Consider the following 20,669-nt stretch of genomic DNA (forward strand, 5'->3'; position numbering starts at 1 on the left):
AAAGGCTCAAGGCATGAGTGGGCTGATTAGAGTAAATTGAGAAACCGTTCCCGCTCATTAAAAAAAAACCAAGAACAAGAGGGCAATTAAAGTGATCTGCAAAATCTTCAACAATGAAGTAAGGAACCATTTCTTTCACTCAGTGCATAGTTAGGGTACAGCATGCACTGCTTTCAAATGCAGTAGAAGCAGGTTCAATTGAGGCATTCCAGAGTATATTGAATGAATAGTCAGATAAAAATATTGGGGGGGAAAAAGGAGATCAAATCAGTATCAGTATTGGGTGATAATGAGCAAAGCACAGTGGGCCAAATGGCCTCATCTGTGCCATTAACACTTACGATATTCTGTGAAACTTACAATTTCTGAAATAGTGCAGTACAGCCAAAGTTCAAAAGGATTACATTATTACGTTACATCTGTAATGATATTTTATTAATCCCAATCAATAAGCCTTCTCCGCCAGATTAAAACACAAAGAGGTAGATTTTACAAATTAGCGTAGCATAACTGGAACTAGACAAGAAATCCTTATGTGACTTCATATCATGATAGGATCCCCTAGTGAATGAAACTTTACCAGGAGCATTCACTTGATAAATGTACCTAATATACAATTAAAACAATCATTCAAACATCAAGATGGTACAAATACATTGGAGAAATGCAGGTCTTGTAACTTCAGAATTGAGGAAGTCACACCAGACTTGAAACATTAACTATTTCTCTGCCAGATACTGCCAAACTTGTTGAGTTTCTCCTCTGTTTCAGATTTCCAGCATCCACAGTACTTTGCTTTTACAACTATGAAGTAAGTTTCATAAATCTCCCTGAACAGCATTATTATTATTATATTGACTTCTTCTGGTGGCTCAGGTTGTTTGCTTGTTGATGGAATCTTAGAAAAATACTGCTTATAAACACAATAGGCTGAATGGACAACCTTGAAATAATGCTTTCAAGTCATTAAAAATATAAAATGAAAACAACAATGTACAAGTTTTATTTTAAACAGAAAGCATAGTGCAATGCTGAAACAAAATTCTCAGCCTTTGGTCATAACTGTGCTACTGTAAAGATGCAACGTTTCCAGATTTTATAATGACTCTTCTGTAAATACACCTCTTCTTCCAGTGGATGGATCTTATTTGTTTCCATCCATATTTTAACCAAAAAAGTCAGTTAATTGTCACTGTACAAAATATGTTGGTACATAATCATTAGCCAGCTTTCCATGTGTATTGATTCCAGTAATAACATTGCTGCTACAGTAAATATCTGTTAATATCAATGATAACAGTCATTCCAAACATATTTCAATGCATTATCTTTCATTCATCTAAATTAGTGACATCTTTTTCACTAACTTCAGGGGAAGACTGAAAAAATGAAAGCAAAGCAATAATTTTTTAGGCTGCACCAGACTAGTGTTTAAGCAAGTTCTCTCAAACAGACCAGAATTTCAATGCAGTTGAATCATTTACAAAAATCCTAGAGAAAACACAGAGAAAGGATATTTACCACAGCAGCAGTTAATAAATCAGGTTATCCAAAAGATTTTTCCCTATAAGCTAAAATATTTAAAATATAAATCACAGATATTTCCATCTGAAGTAATTAACATTTCCAGTATAAAATTCTAAAAGAATATGCAGTGGTCAGTAAGATTCCACAAGTTTGACATCAGTTAAGCTGATCAAGTGATTACAAATGTACATATAAAAATAGGAATACAGACAAATAATTTTATTTTACAGTAATGTATAGAAGCAAAAAGCTAGAAAACATCTGCAACTAACCACATAGTTGACTGACAGTTTTGCAGATGCAGAATTTTGTGCCATCTAATATTCTACACACTAATCAACAATCACCAAACTATCTTCAGTAAACTCAAAGCTTCTCAGCAATAAAAGACTGAAATTGATTTCAATGGTGTGAAATGGTTGTCAGTAAAACTATTATACATCTGATGCTGTTTCAATGTCTTGTTTAATTTTACTTTTAATGGGCTATTAGTTTACCACCAGTTCTTTAACACTACCACTGAAGTGCAATCTCACCCTCATCACATTCATGTAAGAGCATTTGCATCCTTCTTTGACATGGTCCTATTATCAAACAAGCAAAGTCCCACAGTTCAAAAGGAGATGCATTCCCAGAGAATGTCACAGTTGGTGATTTTTGCAAATGGCAGAAATGATCAACTGCGAGTGCACAATACATGACATTTCTCCCAGAAAATCCTGAATGAGCAAACATTAGAGATGCAGCTGGTAAAAAGAAAAACAGTATTACACATCTAAGCTAATTTGTGAAGGGTATGGCTACCAGCCAAGTCCAGTGAATTCTGAAGATTTCTTTTCTACATGATTGAGAATTACTGTTTCAATCATTTAATATTTAACAAGTGTGCAGTGTGACAAACTTAAAATTGGTTTGTACTTTCCAAAGTAGAGATGCCGTTTTTCAGAATGATTATTAAGACAATTTTCAAAGTACTGTTTTGCAAATTGCCAACTTCATAAGTGAAATTTAAATTGGAATAGTCAAATTAACATTACCTCAATACTGAACGGGGTTTAACATCCAGGGACATTCAAGTAACACATTTTCAAAAACTTGACACAGAAGAGAGAATCATGTGCAGCAGGCAAATGAAAATTTCAATTTAACACATCACAAATGCTCCATGCTGAAAATTTCAAACATTTCATCAAAAGCTGCAGTAACATTCATGATTCCAGTTTAGTTCAATAACCAAATTAATTCAGGTGGCCACATACCTTCTTTTCAAAGTTACACTTGCTGTACATTTGATGGACAATTGATGCACAATTGAGAAAAATAATTCCTATAAAAGACTTCAGTAGGATCATTTAAAACCGCAAGATTCATGAACTGGTGTGCTGACAAGGCCTTAATTTCAAATGATATATACATTGAAGGCCACTTGTTCTTTTTCTAAAAATTGCATACCTTCAGAAGATTGTGCTTTCCTGCTTATTGCAAAATTTGCAGTGAATTCCTCCACTAAGATCTGTGACAACACCAGCTTTAACCAAGTCTTCTAGGAAATTCCTCTCAGTTTCCACATTGTGCATAGTTTGGGCCTTCATAGCATGCATCTGGACATTTTCATAGTAATGCAATGGTATTTGTGGTTGGCTAAGGTTGTATCCAAATCCTGCCAAACTGACTTCATCACACAAATGCGTAGCTAGAACAACAGCGCTGACTCCCAAAGTCGGAATATTCTAAAATATAAATCAGGTAATATTTGTGTTATTAATGCCAGACAGATTAACTTTTATTGAAACAGTACAAGTGTTATATTAGAAAGTAATAAAACACAAATTGTTAGCTGCTTCAAATAACTCGAGGAAGTGTAAATAAGAACAAGCCGACAGGCAAATATTAGCTGGTCCATGTAGCCTGTCCCATATTCACGTCACAAACACAAGTATCGTACCATTGATGCTCCCAGAATGTTCGATACCTATTAGCAGCAATGTAATCTCTTTGGAGAAGCACAGCACACAGCAAGAAAAAGCCAGAAATCAAATATCCTGCAACAGCTGCCACATATCATATTTGAGGGAGATAAAAATCAGAACAACACAGCGCAAACATAACACTTTCAGTTTTTAACGGTTTAATTTGGATAGCTACTTCATACATTAAAAATAGTAATACACAGGCTGAAATAACATATTCACAGTGTGAGATAAGGTCTAGAGCTGGACGAATACAGCAGGCCAAGCAGCAGAGAAGCAGGAAGGCCGATGCCTCAGGCCTAGACTTGTATCAACTCGAAGTAGGTGACGTTCACTTCTCAGACCAATTACAGTTGTTTAAATCTAAACCCAGGCAGGTTAAAAGTCTGATTATTAGTTGTCAATTAGCATTAACAGGTGCTTGCTCCATGGCAATGCCTCTAACAGAGTCCACTTGCCAACCACTCAGCATAAATGTTAGCTTTCCACTTGACTTAGCCCAATGAAAAATGTGAAGCGTGCAGGAAGCTTCGCTAAATGAGCCGTTTTTCAGCAAAACTCAAGTCCTAAACAGCCAAATGACAATTTGTCTTCTTCAATTAAAATTTTATATATGAAGAAAAATATTCATGGAGAGGAGTGTCCTGTGGCTGAAGAACAAATGTGAGTCCCTCATTGCTTTTCCATGGGAAGCCTTACATCATTTCAGTATATTCGGGCACTTGGAACAAATTTGGGGCTCCTTGAATTAAGGTCAAAGCCAGTCAGAAAACTGTTCCCCTTCTTTGCCACAACTCTCACACCCTCAAAGAGTCTTCATCACTAGATACTCCACTGGGATAAATAGTCAGTATCGGTATCACACTTGGACTGTGGAATAACATGTCAAACAGCACCATCAACAGTGTTATCAAGAAGCACCAGCTCAGCCATAACCTGCTTGCCAAATTCTGGAGGTAAGGCAAGAGTTATAGCCTTCAACATCAGGACTGCATTTGACCAAATGTGGAATCAAGGTACCCTAGAAAAACTAGAATCAAGGGGCAAATCCACTGATTGGCATCATACGTGTATAAGAAGAAGATGGTTATATCTTTGGCAGGTCAGTCACCTCAGCTCAGGGGATTTCAGGGGTTCCTTAGGGTATACCCTAGGTCCTTCCATCTTCGACTGCTTCAATGACCTTCCCTCCATCATAAAGGTCAGAAGTGGGGATGTTCGACAATTGCACAATGTTCAGCACCATTCACAACTCCTCAGATACTGAAGCAGCCCCTGGTCCAAATGCAGCAAGACCTCGACAATCACCAGGCTTGGGGTGAAAAAGGCACATAGCATTCACACCACACAAATGCCAGACTATGACCACCATCAATAAGAGATGATCTAGCCACTGTTCCTTAACATTCAATGGTGTCACCATCACGGAATTCTCCCACTATCAGTATCCTGACAGTTACCATTGGCTAGAAACTAAACTGAACTCACCATATGAATTTAATAGCTGCAGGAGCAGGTCATAGACAAGGAATCTGCAGTGAGTAATTCACCTTTTGACTCTGCCAATGCCTGTTTACCATTTACAAGCCAGGAATGCAATGGAATATTTGTTGCTTGTCTGGATGAGCTTGACACCATCCAGGACAAAGCACCTTCTTGACACCAACACATCCACAAACATCCACTCCTTCCACCACCTACACTCAGTAGCAGCAGTGTAAACATCTACAAGATGCACGCAAAAGCTGACCAAACTGTCCTTAGATAGCACTTTCTAAATCCGTAATCGCTTCCATCTAGAACGACAAGGGCAGCAGATAGCTTGGAAACACCATCTCCTGCAAGTTGCCTTCCAAGCCACTCACTATCCTTACATGGAAATATATTGCTGTTCCTTCAATACGGCTGGATCAAAATCCTGGAACTCCCTCCCAACAGCATTGTGGCTATAGTCTATCTTCAGCAGATGGACTGCAGCGGTTCATAAAAGCAGCTCACCGCCATCAGCTTGTACGAGGGGGCATAGCTACAAATTGAGGGGTGAGAGATTTAAGACAGATGTCAGAGGCAGATTCTTTACTCACTGGCTCTGCCTGCCAATGTAGTTAACTCAGCCATATTAGGGGCATTTAACCAGTCCTTGGATAACCAGATGGACGATGATGAGATAGTGTAGGGGGATGGGCTTAGATTAGTTCACAGGACAGCACAACAAAGGGCCGAAGGCCCTGTTCTGTGCTGTATTGTTATATGTTCTATGTTCTGTGTCTTCTCAAGGGAAGCTAAGAGCAGGCAATAAATGCAGGCCCAACAAGCAACACCCGCTTCTCTCAGTGATTCAAAACATTGAGTAATTTTGAAATGATGTTGAATATAAGCAGAGCATGTAAATGATGCCAACAAAAACATTATATACAGGTATTCCTGCTATAACGTGTTCCGTTAACACGAATTGACTGTAATGCGACTGTAATGCTGTTTGGTTAACACAAACTTACGATTGTACAGTATGGTGATTTTCTATAGTGATTTCCTTTTAACATGATTTTCTATAGCACAAGATCACACAAGAATGCAACTATCACGTTAGAGGAGAAATAACTAAGATTTCCACACAGCACAAAAATTGCAGGAAATTAGTTTGTATAGAGTTCAGATCTGAAACTATCCTAAGTAGAATCAGGTCACATAATGAGAATGACAACCTGACACCGGGAAGCATACACTGAATGATGGATAAAATTAAAACACAGTTTATGAAAAGATGTGGAAGCACAGAATGGTTACAATGAAGAGAAGATTAGGGATGGAAATACTTTTTGAAGTTCAGGATCTTTGGGCACAGTCAAGATACATGGTAAGAGCTGATACATTATTTCATATAGTAATAGAATATTTAACAAATACTGATAGGCAATTTAAAAATAGAGGCTACCTTAGAAATAAAGCAATGACAGCCAGAAAAAAAAGGGCCAGAAAATAAAATTTTATGCTCAATATTCAATTCTGTCTATTTATAGAACAGTGACTGTAATTCAAAAGGTATGTCATTGGTTGTAAAGCCTTTGAGCTGCGTGGTGGTCAAGAAATATACTCTCCAAGTGCAAGACGTTTTTCTCTAAATTGTACAAAACAAAAATTTCCTAGCATATCAAATGTCTTGTTATACAACATTCATCATTATGGATACAAAAGTGTACCAGATTGAATGCAGAAAAACATTTTGAAAACATTCAATTTTTGTGTTTTACAAACAGAACTGCATTTTTGCTTCTAGCAAACATTAAAGGAAATAACTTTCACAAATCACAAACCAGTGCAACCCTCTATTAAACAAGCATAATTACATCACCTGGCCCCAAAATCATTTTTCTCCAAACTCCATTTTCCAAACCACATTTCTTATTCAAATATCCCAAATTCAGCCCCTACCTGGTCCCAACCCCAGAGCTTTGATTGAGGTTCAGGTAACTGCAGTAGATCTAGAGCTGTTTCTCGTATAATTTCAGGATTCAGAATTCGAAATTGTGTTGGTTCAATCGGTAATTCCTCCGTAACCTTCTGCCAAAACCAAATTCTTTTCCAAAATGACTAAATGGCAAAGTAAATAGTAGAAGTTAATAAATGTTAATGTGGAGCTACGTTTTTAACTTTTTTCTGAAATTCTTAAACTATTCAAAATGGCACCAGATTGTGGTGACAGGGAAACTTTCCACTGTTTTTTTCCATACTATTCACTGTAAAATGCATGTGACAATCATTCAGTTCAATTCAAAGTTATGGCACTTAACTTACCAACTTCTACATGCTTGCCTAGAGCAACTTCATTAAAACCAATACTAGGAGACAATTCTCCAAATTAAATACATGGTACCTCCAAATCCTGGGACTCAGGAGTAATGTTAAAAAGGAACAGTGAGAGCAGAGAGCACAGGAGCAGACAGAGATGCTTCAACGACATTGAAATGTAAATTCACAGAAGACCAAATAGGTAATTGCTGGATATTTTTCTTGTTGCATGCAACCGGATAGTGACTTAATTTAAGGCCCCAAGTACAGCGTAAAAACTTCATTTTATGATTAATATTTTAGAACTTCAAAACTAAATATCTTCACTTCATAGAGTTAAAGTTAAGAGGTTCTGGTTGTTTGTCTGGCACAAAATCAGAATAAGAAATCTGTTGTCCATACTTAAGTAGGAGAATTGGTAAAATAAAATCACAGGTCCATATTTCATCCAGTTAAAATATATCTGGGGAGCTCAGGACCATAGCCTATAGGTCCTGCACTGCTTCAGAATTCCAAGGCATTCCTGGATGGCCATGCATACAGGGGTGCTTCCAGCTTGTGCAACTCAGAATCTGAGTTTTGGACCTTGAGCTGCTGCTAAGGGCACTATGGAGCAGTTACAGAGCTGAGAGGTGGTGGATAACACATTTAAGTGTGTGGCCACCGCACCATTTAAAGGACTGTAGGCAGAATAAATGGGTGACAGCCAGACAGAAAGGGGCCAATCACATAGTGAGGGAATCCCTAAAGCATCTTTTAACATTAGAAGACAGTGAAAGTGACTCTTACGCTGTGGAAGCCAACCAGAGCCAAGGTCATGATGCTTTGGGAGGTCTAGCAGCTCAGAGGTGCAGTGGATGAAATGTGGAAGGCCAGTACTGGTTGGTGATTTGTTAGTGGAGGAGTAGACAGATAACTCTACAGCCATAGATGTGACTCAAAGATGATAAATTACCTACTGGGTACCAGGGTCAAGGATGTCTCAAGTCTGTGACTCCTGGTTCTAGAATTCCAAACAAAGGAAAACATCCTCCCTAAATCTAGTCGGATTAGCACTGTTGGAACTTTATATTTTCCAATCTTTCAATCAGATCCTGTCTCATTCTCCTGAACTTTAGTGAATGCACGTCCATTCAAACTAACTTTAACTTTCCTAATATTGATTGGAACCTCCTTCGAGCAGAAGATTTGAATGGAGCTGTTTTTGTAAGGTGTGTTCAGGAGGGTTTCCTAACGCAGTACGTTGACAGGCCGACGAGGGGAGAGGCCATTCTAGACTTGGTGCTCGGAAACGAGCCGGGGCAGGTATCAGATCTTGTGGTGGGAGAGCATTTTGGTGATAGTGACCATAACTGCCTCACATTCTACATAGCTATGGAGAAGGAGAGGATTAGGCAGAATGGGAGGATATTTAATTGGGGAAGAGGAAACTATGATGCGATTAGACATGAGTTAGGAAGCATGGACTGGGAGCAGTTGTTCCATGGTAAGGGAACTATAGACATGTGGAGACAGTTTAAGGAACAGTTGTTGGGAGTGATGAGTAAATATGTCCCTCTGAGACAGGCAAGAAGGGGTAAGATTAAGGAACCTTGGATGACGAGAGCGGTGGAGCTTCTAGTGAAAAGGAAGAAGGTAGCTTACATAAGGTGGAGGAAGCTAGGGTCAAGTTCAGCTAGAGAGGATTACATGCAGGCAAGGAAGGAGCTCAAAAATGGTCTGAGGAGAGCCAGGAGGGGGCACGAGAAAGGCTTGGCAGAAGGAATCCGGGAAAACACAAAGGCATTTTACACTTACGTGAGGAATAAGAGAACGGTCAAAGAAAGAGTAGGGCCGATCAGGGATAGCATAGGGAACTTGTGTGTGGAGCCTGAGGAGGTAGGGGAAGCCCTAAATGAGTTTTTTGCTTCTGTCTTTACGAAAGAAACGAACTTTGTAGTGAATGAAACCTTTGAAGAGCAGGTGTGCATGCTGGAATGGATAGAGATAGAGGAAGCTGATGTGCTGAAAATTTTGTCAAACATTAAGATTGACAAGTCGCCAGGCCCGGACCAGATTTGTCCTCGGCTGCTTTGGGAAGCGAGAAATGCAATTGCTTCGCCACTTGCGAAGATCTTTGCATCCTCGCTCTCCACTGGAGTCGTACCTGAGGACTGGAGAGAGGCAAATGTAATTCCTCTCTTCAAGAAAGGAAATAGGGAAATCCCCGGCAATTATAGACCGGTAAGTCTCACGTCTGTCGTCTGCAAGGTGTTAGAAAGGATTCTGAGGGATAAGATTTATGACCATCTGGAAGAGCATGGCTTGATCAAATACAGTCAACACGGCTTTGTGAGGGGTAGGTCATGCCTTACAAACCTTATCGAGTTTTTTGAGGATGTGACTAGAAAGGTTGATGAGGGTCGAGCTGTGGATGTGGTGTATATGGACTTCAGTAAGGCATTTGATAAGGTTCCCCATGGTAGGCTCATTCAGAAGGTCAGGAGGAATGGGATACAGGGGAACATAGCTGCTTGGATACAGAATTGGCTGGCCAACAGAAGACAGCGAGTGGTAGTAGAAGGAAAATATTCTGCCTGGAAGTCAGTGGTGAGTGGAGTTCCACAGGGCTCTGTCCTTGGGCCTCTACTGTTTGTAATTTTTATTAATAACTTGGACGAGGGAATTGAAGGATGGGTCAGCAAGTTGGCAGACGACACAAAGGTCGGAGGTGTCGTTGACAGTGTAGAGGGCTGTTGTAGGCTGCAGCGGGACATTGACAGGATGCAGAGATGGGCTGAGAGGTGGCAGATGGAGTTCAACCTGGATAAATGCGAGGTGATGCATTTTGGAAGGTCGAATTTGAAAGCTGAGTACAGGATTAAGGATAGGATTCTTGGCAGCGTGGAGGAACAGAGGGATCTTGGTGTGCAGATACATAGATCCCTTAAAATGGCCACCCAAGTGGACAGGGTTGTTAAGAAAGCATATGGTGTTTTGGCTTTCATTAACAGGGGGATTGAGTTTAAGAGTCGTGAGATCTTGTTGCAGCTCTATAAAACTTTGGTTAGACCGCACTTGGAATACTGCGTCCAGTTCTGGGCGCCCTATTATAGGAAAGATGTGGATGCTTTGGAGAGGGTTCAGAGGAGGTTTACCAGGATGCTGCCTGGACTGGAGGGCTTATCTTATGAAGAGAGGTTGACTGAGCTCGGTCTCTTTTCATTGGAGAAAAGGAGGAGGAGAGGGGACCTAATTGAGGTATACAAGATAATGAGAGGCATAGATAGAGTTGATAGCCAGAGACTATTTCCCAGGGCAGAAATGGCTAGCACGAGGGGTCATAGTTTTAAGCTGGTTGGTGGAAAGTATCGAGGGGATGTCAGAGGCAGGTTCTTTACGCAGAGAGTTGTGAGAGCATGGAATGCGTTGCCAGCAGCAGTTGTGGAAGCAAGGTCATTGGGGTCATTTAAGAGACTGCTGGACATGTATATGGTCACAGAAATTTGAGGGTGCATACATGAGGATCAATGGTCGGCACAACATTGTGGGCTGAAGGGCCTGTTCTGTGCTGTACTGTTCTATGTTCTATGTTCTAAGCTCTCCTCATTCTGCCATTCCTGGTTATCAGCCTGCTGAACCTTCACTGCAAAGCCTCCATGTTAAGTATATCTCCCTTAGGTAGGGAAGCTAAAATTGCACACAATACTCCAGATATGATCTTCACCAAAGCTCTAACTGCTGCAAAATTTTCCTACATCTGAATTAAAATCCTTTTGAAACAAAAGCCATCATAATGTTTACCTTCCAAATTGATTTTTCACCTGGTTATTTGTTTTGTTAAAAGTAAAATATAGTGTTAATGCTGGAAATCTGAAAGAAACAGAATGCTGAAAATACTCGAGATAAAAGCAGCATCAGAAGAGCAGAAACGCTGACGTTTCGGGCCTAGACCCTTCTTCAGAATTGAAAAATACTCAGCAGGTCTTGCAGCATCTGTGAAGAGTCATACAGCATGGAAACAGACCTTTCGGTTCAACCAATCCATGCCAAACGTAATCTCAAACTAAACTAGTCCCACCTGCCTGTTCCTGGCCCATATCCCTCCAAACCATTCCTCTTCACGTAATTAACTAAACGCCTTTTAAACATTGTAATTGTACCCACATCCTCAAATCCCTCAGGAAGTTCATTCCACATGCGAATGACCCTCCGTGTAAAAAATTTAGCCCCCCATGTCTTTTTTTTTAAATCTCTCTCCTCTCACCTTAAAAATGTGCCCCGCAGTCCTGAAATTCCCATCCTAAGCATGAGACTAATACCATTAAGCCTATCCATACATCATTATTTTATAAACTTTTATCAGATCGCCTCTCAACCTCCTGTGCGCCAGTGAAAAGTAGTCCCTGCCTGTCCAGCCTTTTTTTTTAAAAAAGCTGAAACCTTTCATATCCAGCAACACCCTGGTAAATCTCTTCTGAAACCTCTCCAGCTTAATATCATTTTTATAACTGGGCGAGAAGGACTGGACAGAGTATTCCAGAAGAGGCTTAAATCAAATGTCCTGTACAACCCCAATATGACTTCCGAACTGCTAAGAACAAAGGACAAAGAACAAAGAACAAAGAAAATTACAGCACAGGAACAGGCCCTTCAGCCCTCCAAGCCTGTGCCGATTCAGATCCGCTATCTAAACCTGTCATCTATTTTCCGAGGATCTGTATCCCTGTGCTCCCTGCCCTTTCACATATCTGTCCAGATTAGATTAGATTAGATTCCCTACAGTGTGGAAACAAGTCCCCATCGCCCCTTGAAGCATCCCACCCAGACCTATCCCCCTATATCCCACACACCCCTGAACACCACGGGCAATTTAGCATGGCTAATCCATCTAACCTGCACATCTTTGGACTGTGGGAGGAAACCGGAGCACCTGGAGGAAACCCATGCAGACACGAGGAGAACGTGCAAACTCCGCACAGACAGCGGCCTGAGGCTGGAATTGAACCTGGGTCCCTGGCGCTGTGAGGCTGCAGTGCTAACCACTGAGCCACCGCGCCATCCATCTAGATACATCTTAAATGATCCTATCGTGCCCGCCTCTACCATCTCCGCTGGCAATGTGTTCCAGGCTCCCACCACCCTCTGCGTAAAGAACTTTTGACATCCTATCTCCCTTAAACTTTTCCCCTCTCACCTTGAAACCGTGACCCCTAGTAATGGTGTCCCCAACTCTGGGAAAAAGCTTCTTGCTATCCACCTTGTCTACACCTTTCATGATTTTGTAGACCTCAAACAGGTCCCCCCTCAACCTCCACCTTTCTAATCTAAATAATCCTAATCTACTCAACCTCTCTTTATAGCTAGAACCCTCCATACCAGGGAACATCCTGGTGAACCTCCTCTGCACCCTCTCCAAAGCATCCACATCCTCTTGGTAATGTAGTGACCAGAACTGTATGCAATATTCCAAATGTGCTCCAATCAAAGTCCTATACAACTGTATCATGACCTGCTAACTCTTGTACTCAATAACCCGTCTGAGGAATGAAAGCATATCGTATGCCTTCTTGACCACTCTATCGACCTGCGTTGCGACCTTTAGGGTACAATGGACCTTAACACCCAGATCTCTCTGTGCATCAATTTTCTCCAGGGCTTTTCCATTTACCATACAGTATGCTCTTGAACTGGGTTTTCCAAAATGCATCACCTCACATTGAACTCCATTTGCCATTTCCCCACCTAACTCTCCAATCTATATTCTGCTGCATTCTCCGACAGTCCGCTTCACTATCTGCTATGCCACCAATCTTCGTGTCATCTGCAAACTTGCTAATCAGACCATCCATACTTCCTCCAGATCATTTACGTAAATCACAAACAACAGTGGTTCCAACATGGATCCCTGTGGAACACCACTGGTCACAGTTCTCCATTTTGAGAAACTCTCTTCCACTACAACTCTGTCTCCTGTTGCCCAGCCAGTTCTCTATCCATCTAGCTAGTGCACCCTGGACCACATGCAACTTCACTTTCTCCATCAGCCTACCATGGGGAACCTTATCAACTGCCTTACTGAAGTTCATGTTTATGGCATCTACAGCCCTTCCCTCATCTGTCAACTTCGTCACTTCCTCAAAGAATTCTATCAAGTTGGTAAGACACTACCTTCCCTGCACAAAACCATGCTGCCTATCACAAATAAGCACATTTTCTTCCAAATGTAATTAGATCCTATCCCTCAGTATCTTCTCCTGCAGCTTCCCCACCACTGAAGTCAGGCTCACTGGTCTATAATTTCCTGGATTTGTCTTTATTAAACAAGGCGACAACATTAGCAATTCTCCAGTCCTTTGGGACCTCACTCGTGCTCAAGGACGCTGCAAAGATACCTGTTAAGGCCCCAGCTAATTCCTCTCTCGCTTCCCTCAGTAACCTGGGATACATCCCATCCAGACCTGGGGAGTTGTCCACCCTAATGCCTTTTAGAATACCCAACACTTCTCCGCTCGTTATGCTGACTCAACAGAGAGTAATCAAACATCTATCCCTAACCTCAAAATCGGTCATGACCCTCTCCTCAGTCAATACCAAGGCAAAGTACTCATGAAGAATCTCACTCATTTTTTTCTGACTCCTTGCATAACTTCCCTTTTGTCGTTGAGTGGGCCAACCCTTTCTCTAGTTACCCTCTTGCTCTCTATGTATGAATAAATGGCTTTGGGATTTTCCTTAACCCTGTTTGCTAAAGATATTTCATGACTCCTTTTATCCCTCTTAGTACTTCCTTTCAGACTGGTGCTACTTTCCCGATATTCTTCCAAAGCTTCATCTGTTTTCAGCCACCTAGTCCTTATGTATGCTTCCTTTTTCCTCTTTGCTAGTCTCACAATTTCACCTGGCATCCATGGTTCCCTAATCTTGTCTTTTCTATCCCTCATTTTCACAGGGGCATGTCTGTCCCGGGCTGTAATCAACCACTCTTTAAAAGCCTCCCATTCCACCTTCTCCAGCTCCTGTCAAATCTTGCTATTGTTGGCCTTCCCCCAATTCAGGGCTCTTTCTTTAGGACCACTCTCGTCTTTGTCCGTAAGTATTCTAAAACTTATGGAACTGTGATCACTATTCCCAAACTTCAACCACCTGGCCGGGCTCATTCCCCAACACCAGGTCCAGCATGGCCCCTTCCCGAGTTGGGCTATTTACATACTGCTCTGGATGCTCCTTACAAATTCTGCTCCATTTAAACCCCTAACACTAAGAGAATCCCAGTCAATGTTGGGAAAACTAAAATCTCCCATCACCACCACTCTGCTGCTCCTACATCTTTCCATAATCTGTCTACATATTTGTGCCTCTATCTCATGCTCACTATTGGGTGGCCTGTAAGTACAGCCCCAACATTGTTACCACACCCTGCCTATTCCGGATCCCTGCCCATACTGCCTCACTGCTCGAGTTCTCCATAGTGCCCTCCTTCAGCACAGCTGTGATATCCTCTTTGACCAGTAATGCAACTCCTCCACCCTTTTTACCTCCCTCGCTGTCCCGCCTGAAGCATCCATATCCTGGGATATTTAGCTGTCAATCTTGCCCTTCCCTTAACCAAGTCTCAATAACATCATAGTCCCAGGTACTAATCCAAGACCTAAGTTCATCTGCCTTGCCTACCACACTTCTTGCATTGAAACAAATGCCCCTCAGACCATCTGTCCCTCTGCGCTAATCGTCTGCTCTGTGCCTACTCTTTCCCTTAGTCACACTGACTTCATTATCTAGCTCCTTACAGGCTTTAGTTACTACTTCCTTACTGTCTACTAACCTCCTCATTTGGTTCCCATTCTACTAACTTCCTCGTTTGGTTCCCATTCCCCTGCCACATTAGTTTAAACCCTCCCCAACAGCGATAGCAAAAGCAGCCCCTAGGACATTGGTTCCAGTCTTGCCCAGGTGTAGACCGTCCAATTTGTATACTTAAAAAGGACTGAACAATGAAGACAAGCATGCCAAACACTTTTTTTAACTACCCTGTCTATATATGTCTCAAACTTCAAAGTATTATGTACCTGCACTCCTAGGCCCCTCTGTTCTACAACACTATCCAATTTTTCCAAGTGTGTTATGACTTTTCCAAGGCAGCAATCTGTTTTGAAGAAGTCATACCAGACTCAAAATGCTAACTGTTTCTCTCTCCACAAATGCTGCTGGATGTGCTGTTTTCATTTACTTTCATTGACTGGTGAACAAGGACACTCAGATCCCTTTGTCCATCTACATTTCCCAATATATTACAATTTAAGCCAGTATGTAGAAAGCCCAACAACATAAGGAGTAATACTAGACCTAATATTCAGAAACATGCCTGGGTAAGTGGAAAGCATATCACTTGGGATGTGATTGGAGATGAAGATCATACATCAGTTGGATTTAGGATAGCTATGAAAAAAAATAAGGATGGGTCCGGAATAAAAATTTCTAACTGGAGGATGGCTAATTTCCTTTTAATTCTAAGATACACTTTTGGGTAGACTCTAAACTAGTTTGGCAAGGGGGTGGGAACCTAAGGAGAGGCTTTGGAGTTAGCTAGAGTGGCTGAAAGCTTGAGGAAAAAAAAGAGAATCAAAATTGTGAATAAAAAGCAATAAACAGCTGAGCAGTATAGTACTGAGATGAGTGGAAACTAGATAGTGAGAGGAAAAAAAAGTGAGAATGCCTAAAAACAAAGGTTCTTCTGGTGGTGTGTTAGGATTCAAACAGAAGATAGAAAATCCAGCATAAGGGTACTTTAATTAAATACCTGTAGCACTCAAAACAACGTAAATGAGTTGGCAGCATAAATCGTCACGAATGGGTACGATTAAGTGACCTTTACAGAGGCATGTTTGCAAAGTGGTCACAACTGGGAGTTAAATATCCAGCAATATCAGATTACAGGCAATTCAGCTACAACACGTTTCGTTAACGCAAATTGGCTGTAATGTGATTGACAACTAGTGGACGCTGTTTGGGTAACACAGGTTTAGCAATTATAGAACATAGAACAATACAGCGCAGAACAGGCCCTTCGGCCCTCAGTGTTGCGCCGGCCTGTGAACTAATCCAAGCCCATTCCCCTACACTATCCCATCGTCATCATCCATATGCTTATCTACTGCAATTTCCCTATAATGCAATTTCTAAAGCACAATGTCACACAGGAAAGCAACTACTGCATAATAGGAGATCTACCTGTATTTGGAAGGACAGGAAGGAAAGGGAGAGGTGGTGTAGCTCTGACACTTCAAGATAACATTAGGACAGTAGTGAGATATAGGTTTTATGGAGAAAAAGGTTGAATCAACCTGGGTGAAAATTAAAAATTGTACGGGCAGAGATGTCACTGATAGGCATAGTCTATACGCTACCAAATTACATCATGGTGGGGCAGGCAATAATAAAAAAGAAATAACTGATACATGTGAAAATGGTACAGCAATTATCATGGGGGATTTCAATCTACATATTGATCGGTCAAACCAAGTCAACTGAGGCACCCTTAAGGAGGAGTTCATAGAATGTATCCATAATAGTTTGCGGTGGAACCTACAAGGGAGCAAACTATCCTAGATCTGATCCTGTGTGATGAGACAGGGATAATTAATGATCTCGTAGGTAGGGATCCTCTCAGAAGGAGCAATCAGAGTATGGTTGAATTTACAATGCGGATGGAGGGCGAGAAGGTAAAATTCAATGCTAGTTTTTGATGCTTAAGCAAAGAATGGGATGAGGCAGGAGCTGGATAAGATAGACGGGGAACAAAGACTTACAGCAATGCAACTGAGGAACAGTGGAGTACGTTCAAATCAACTTTTAACAGTGCTCAGCAAAAGTATATACCAGTGAAAAGGAAGGACAGTAGGAAGTGAAATAGTCAGCCACGAATCTACTATAAATGAAGAAATAGCACGACATCTGGATAGAAACCGTTCTTCTGGGCAAATGCTGCATGGGCTCATGAAAGGTGGGTCACGTTTAATTAATTTACTGGAATTCTTTGAGGACATGGAGTACAGTAGACAACAGGGATCTATTGTATGTGGTTCATCTAGATTTTCATAAGGCATTCAACAAGGTGTCACATAAAAGGCTGCTGCATGAAATAAAGTTGCATGGAGTTACATGTAATATATTAGCATGGACAGAGGTTATACCATATGATCTCAATCAATACCAAATTGGATTTGTCAATGCATCCTGATAGTCAAAGCATGCAGGCATACACAAAATGTGCAAGCTGCAGAATAAGCATATTGCATAGAAGTCAAGCATCTCAGCATACTGAGGTACAGCAATATAGCCTGATGACTAAGGTTTGCCAACATCCTTGAAATTTTGCATGGGTGGCCATTTACAGTGGCAAAGAGGTTTACTACATCCCACTGTACTACCACAGGGGCCAACCATTATTCCATATGGATCATTACAGAAATCAGTTGTGGTGCGCTTGCAAATGTACAGCATCAATATGAAATATATTTTATAGAATCTACTCACCACTCTTTCTTTTTTAATCATGGCCTTCAACCAGCTGAAATCTACTCCCTTATACATTACAGCAACAAACAGCATATAATGATCATATTCACGCTGAGATTTTGGTGCTCCTTCCGGATAGCTCATTCTTATAGTGGTTTTGTTACCAACATCGTTAGTAAATCCTTGGATTGGTGCATTGTTCAGCCTGATAGAGAAGAATTTACATTTCTTGGTAGGTAATTAAACTACACAAATAACTTAAATGGCAGCGTTCTGTTTAAGTTTGTGTGTACAGTGAGTTCAGTAAAGTGGAATACTTGAATTGGCGTGGTGTCTGAACAGGCACTTCTTGCAAACAGACATGCAGTGAAATTATTCATTGGTCAGATGAGGAATTTTTCCCCATGATTGCAACAGCATTCCAAATGTCTTAAGGTCATCAGGACACAAAGATCTGTTCTGTTTATCATATGATTTCAAGTAATACCAAATAGTCTTTGTCAATGAATCTTGATATGCAAATTTTCGTTAGACTTGGTTAACTATGTGTCATGCATTCAACCAAAAAACAAGGACATCCAAATGGAATGTAGCCAAAATTGCAAATAGTTCCCACATGCAGGCAACCAGGATATTGTGTTGTTTGCCTGGAGCCAAGTATGAGGATTTCTCTATGTAACTAGAAAAGAACTAGCAATTGGAGGCTTTCATCAGGTTAACATGGCTCACATGGGAACAAGAAACACTGACGAGACAAGAAATTAGCTTCTTTAAAGAGTTGAGCAGCTCCTGAAATTAAAACAAGTCATGAGCAAATGTATACAGAGTACACAGATTAAAAGGGCTAAATTTGCAAGAGGTAAGAAACATCAATTTATGGAACATATCAATTATGGACATCCAAGCTCAGAGAGGACGATGCTATTCCCCTAGGAAACAAAAAAGGACTGTCACCAATGTCTTAGCAAATCAGTAACTAGAGTAGCACAGAGAGCTGGCATCCAGGTTCACGGGATAATAGCAAGTCAAGTAGAATGTTGCCACAATATTTTAAAGGGAATCGAGTAAAAATTAGGGACATTTGTTAAAACTGTACAAGGTATTAGCCAGATCACAACCAGCATACTACGAATAGCTTTTGGTCTCCTTATCTAAGGAAGGGTGGACAGACATTGCAGTCAGGCCAGAAAAGGTTCATTAGGCTGACAGCAGATATAGAGGGACTGTCCTATGAGGTTGAGTAGGTGGGACCTGTACTCACTAGACTGTAGAGTCCTGAGGCAAAATAGGAGGTGTTGATCCTCCAGTTTGCATGTGGCATCATTGTGACACAGGACGGATGTCATCAAGGAAGTGGGAAGGGGAGTTAAATGGGTGGTGACCAGAAAGTGTTGTCGATTATCATGCATAAAGCTCAAACGCTCCCCAAAATAGTCCTCATACCACTCTATCGCATCACTCTCCACCAATGCTGCCACCTACAATCCAAACGTACTGCCAAACAGATTTCCCTCCCCCCAGCTATCTGCCTTTTGTAGGGACAACTCACTCTCCTCTACTCCCTCATCCACTCAACTCTTCCCACTAACTCCACCATACTGGCACCTTTCCCTACACCTGCTCCCACACCTCCCACCTCACCACCATCCATGACCCAAAGCAAGCTTTTCACATCCAACAGGGGTTCACCTGTACATCCTACAACCTGGTCTACTACAGCTGTTGCTCCAGATCTGCCCTCCTCTACATCAGTGAGACAAAGCGCAGACTTGGGGACCATTTTGTGGAGCATTGCACAATATTCATAATAATCAACATCTTCCAGTTGCCAAACATTTTAACTCCCCAGCCCACTCCTTGAAGACATGTCCATCCTGGGCCTCCTCCAGTGCTATAATGATACCACACGCAAGCTGGAGGAGCAACAACTCAAATTCCGCCTCGGGACCCTACAGCCCAATGGCGTTAACATGGAATTTACCAGTTTTAAAATCTCCCCAACTCCATCCCACTTCCAAACCTCCCTCTCATCCCCACCTCCTCAATCTGACACAACCTGCCCATCTTCTTCCCCACCTATCTGTCCTACCCTTCCCACCAACCAAACCCACTATCTCCTACCTGCATCCATATATCACTACCCCACCTACCTTTCCCCAGCCCCAACCATCCTCCCTCTCACCTTCTTGGCCTAACAAACTGTCCACCATCTCTCCCACCAATGCGCTCTACCCATCCCCATGACCGAACCCCACCACTCCCTATCTGTATCCATCTATCACCATCCATCCAATCTACCTTTCCTTGTCTCCATCCCTCCATTTATTTACCAACTCCCTACCCCCTCAACATTTCTCAAGAAGAGTCCCGACCCAAAATGTCAGTTCTCCTGGCCCTCTGAAGCTGCCTGACCTGCTATATTTCACTGTTGTCGCCAACTCCAGCATCTACAGTTCATGCTATCTCTGAGTAATTAACTAGATGGTGATAGTTTAGGAAAGGGAAGGTATGTTTTCAGTGATTTGTTGTCCTTATGCAACAAATCACTGAAAACATACAATTGCAGCAGTTGGGGAAGGAGGTAAATGATATGCCGAACTTCCAACAGAATGAGTACAGGAACAAGTATGTCTTGCTGAAATCATACACTGCCTTGGTGACGGGACACCTGGAGTACTGCATGAAATTTTGGTTTCCTTATCTGAGGAAGGAAGTCTGGCTATGGAGGGAGTGCAACAGGTTTACAAGACTGATTCCTGGGATGGCAGGACAGACGTATGAAGAGAGACTGGACTGTTTAGGATTATATTCACTGGACTTTAGAAAAATGAGCAGGGGATCTCTCAAACTTAAAAACATTCTGACAGGTCTAGACAGGGTAAACGG

The 20,669-nt window shown here is 41.5% G+C and overlaps 1 protein-coding gene across 19 annotated transcripts in view; it reads right to left on the reverse strand.

Annotated features, from left to right (window-relative positions):
- Positions 1-975: 975 nt before the first annotated feature.
- Positions 976-20,669, reverse strand: part of st3gal5 (ST3 beta-galactoside alpha-2,3-sialyltransferase 5) — a 94,552-nt gene continuing 74,858 nt past the window's right edge. For all 19 annotated transcript variants that reach the window (XM_059650147.1, XM_059650138.1, XM_059650074.1 and 16 more), the window contains 3 exons: positions 17,802-17,988; positions 6,930-7,088; positions 976-3,257 (listed from right to left, as the gene is read on the reverse strand). In XM_059650147.1, the coding sequence (XP_059506130.1) occupies positions 2,982-3,257; positions 6,930-7,088; positions 17,802-17,988 (622 nt within the window). In that variant the 3' untranslated portion in view covers positions 976-2,981. The remainder of the gene's footprint in view (positions 3,258-6,929; positions 7,089-17,801; positions 17,989-20,669) is intronic.

Source organism: Stegostoma tigrinum, chromosome 1, assembly GCF_030684315.1.
Source record: "Stegostoma tigrinum isolate sSteTig4 chromosome 1, sSteTig4.hap1, whole genome shotgun sequence".
In the NCBI taxonomy this organism is placed as follows: Eukaryota; Metazoa; Chordata; class Chondrichthyes; order Orectolobiformes; family Stegostomatidae; genus Stegostoma; species Stegostoma tigrinum.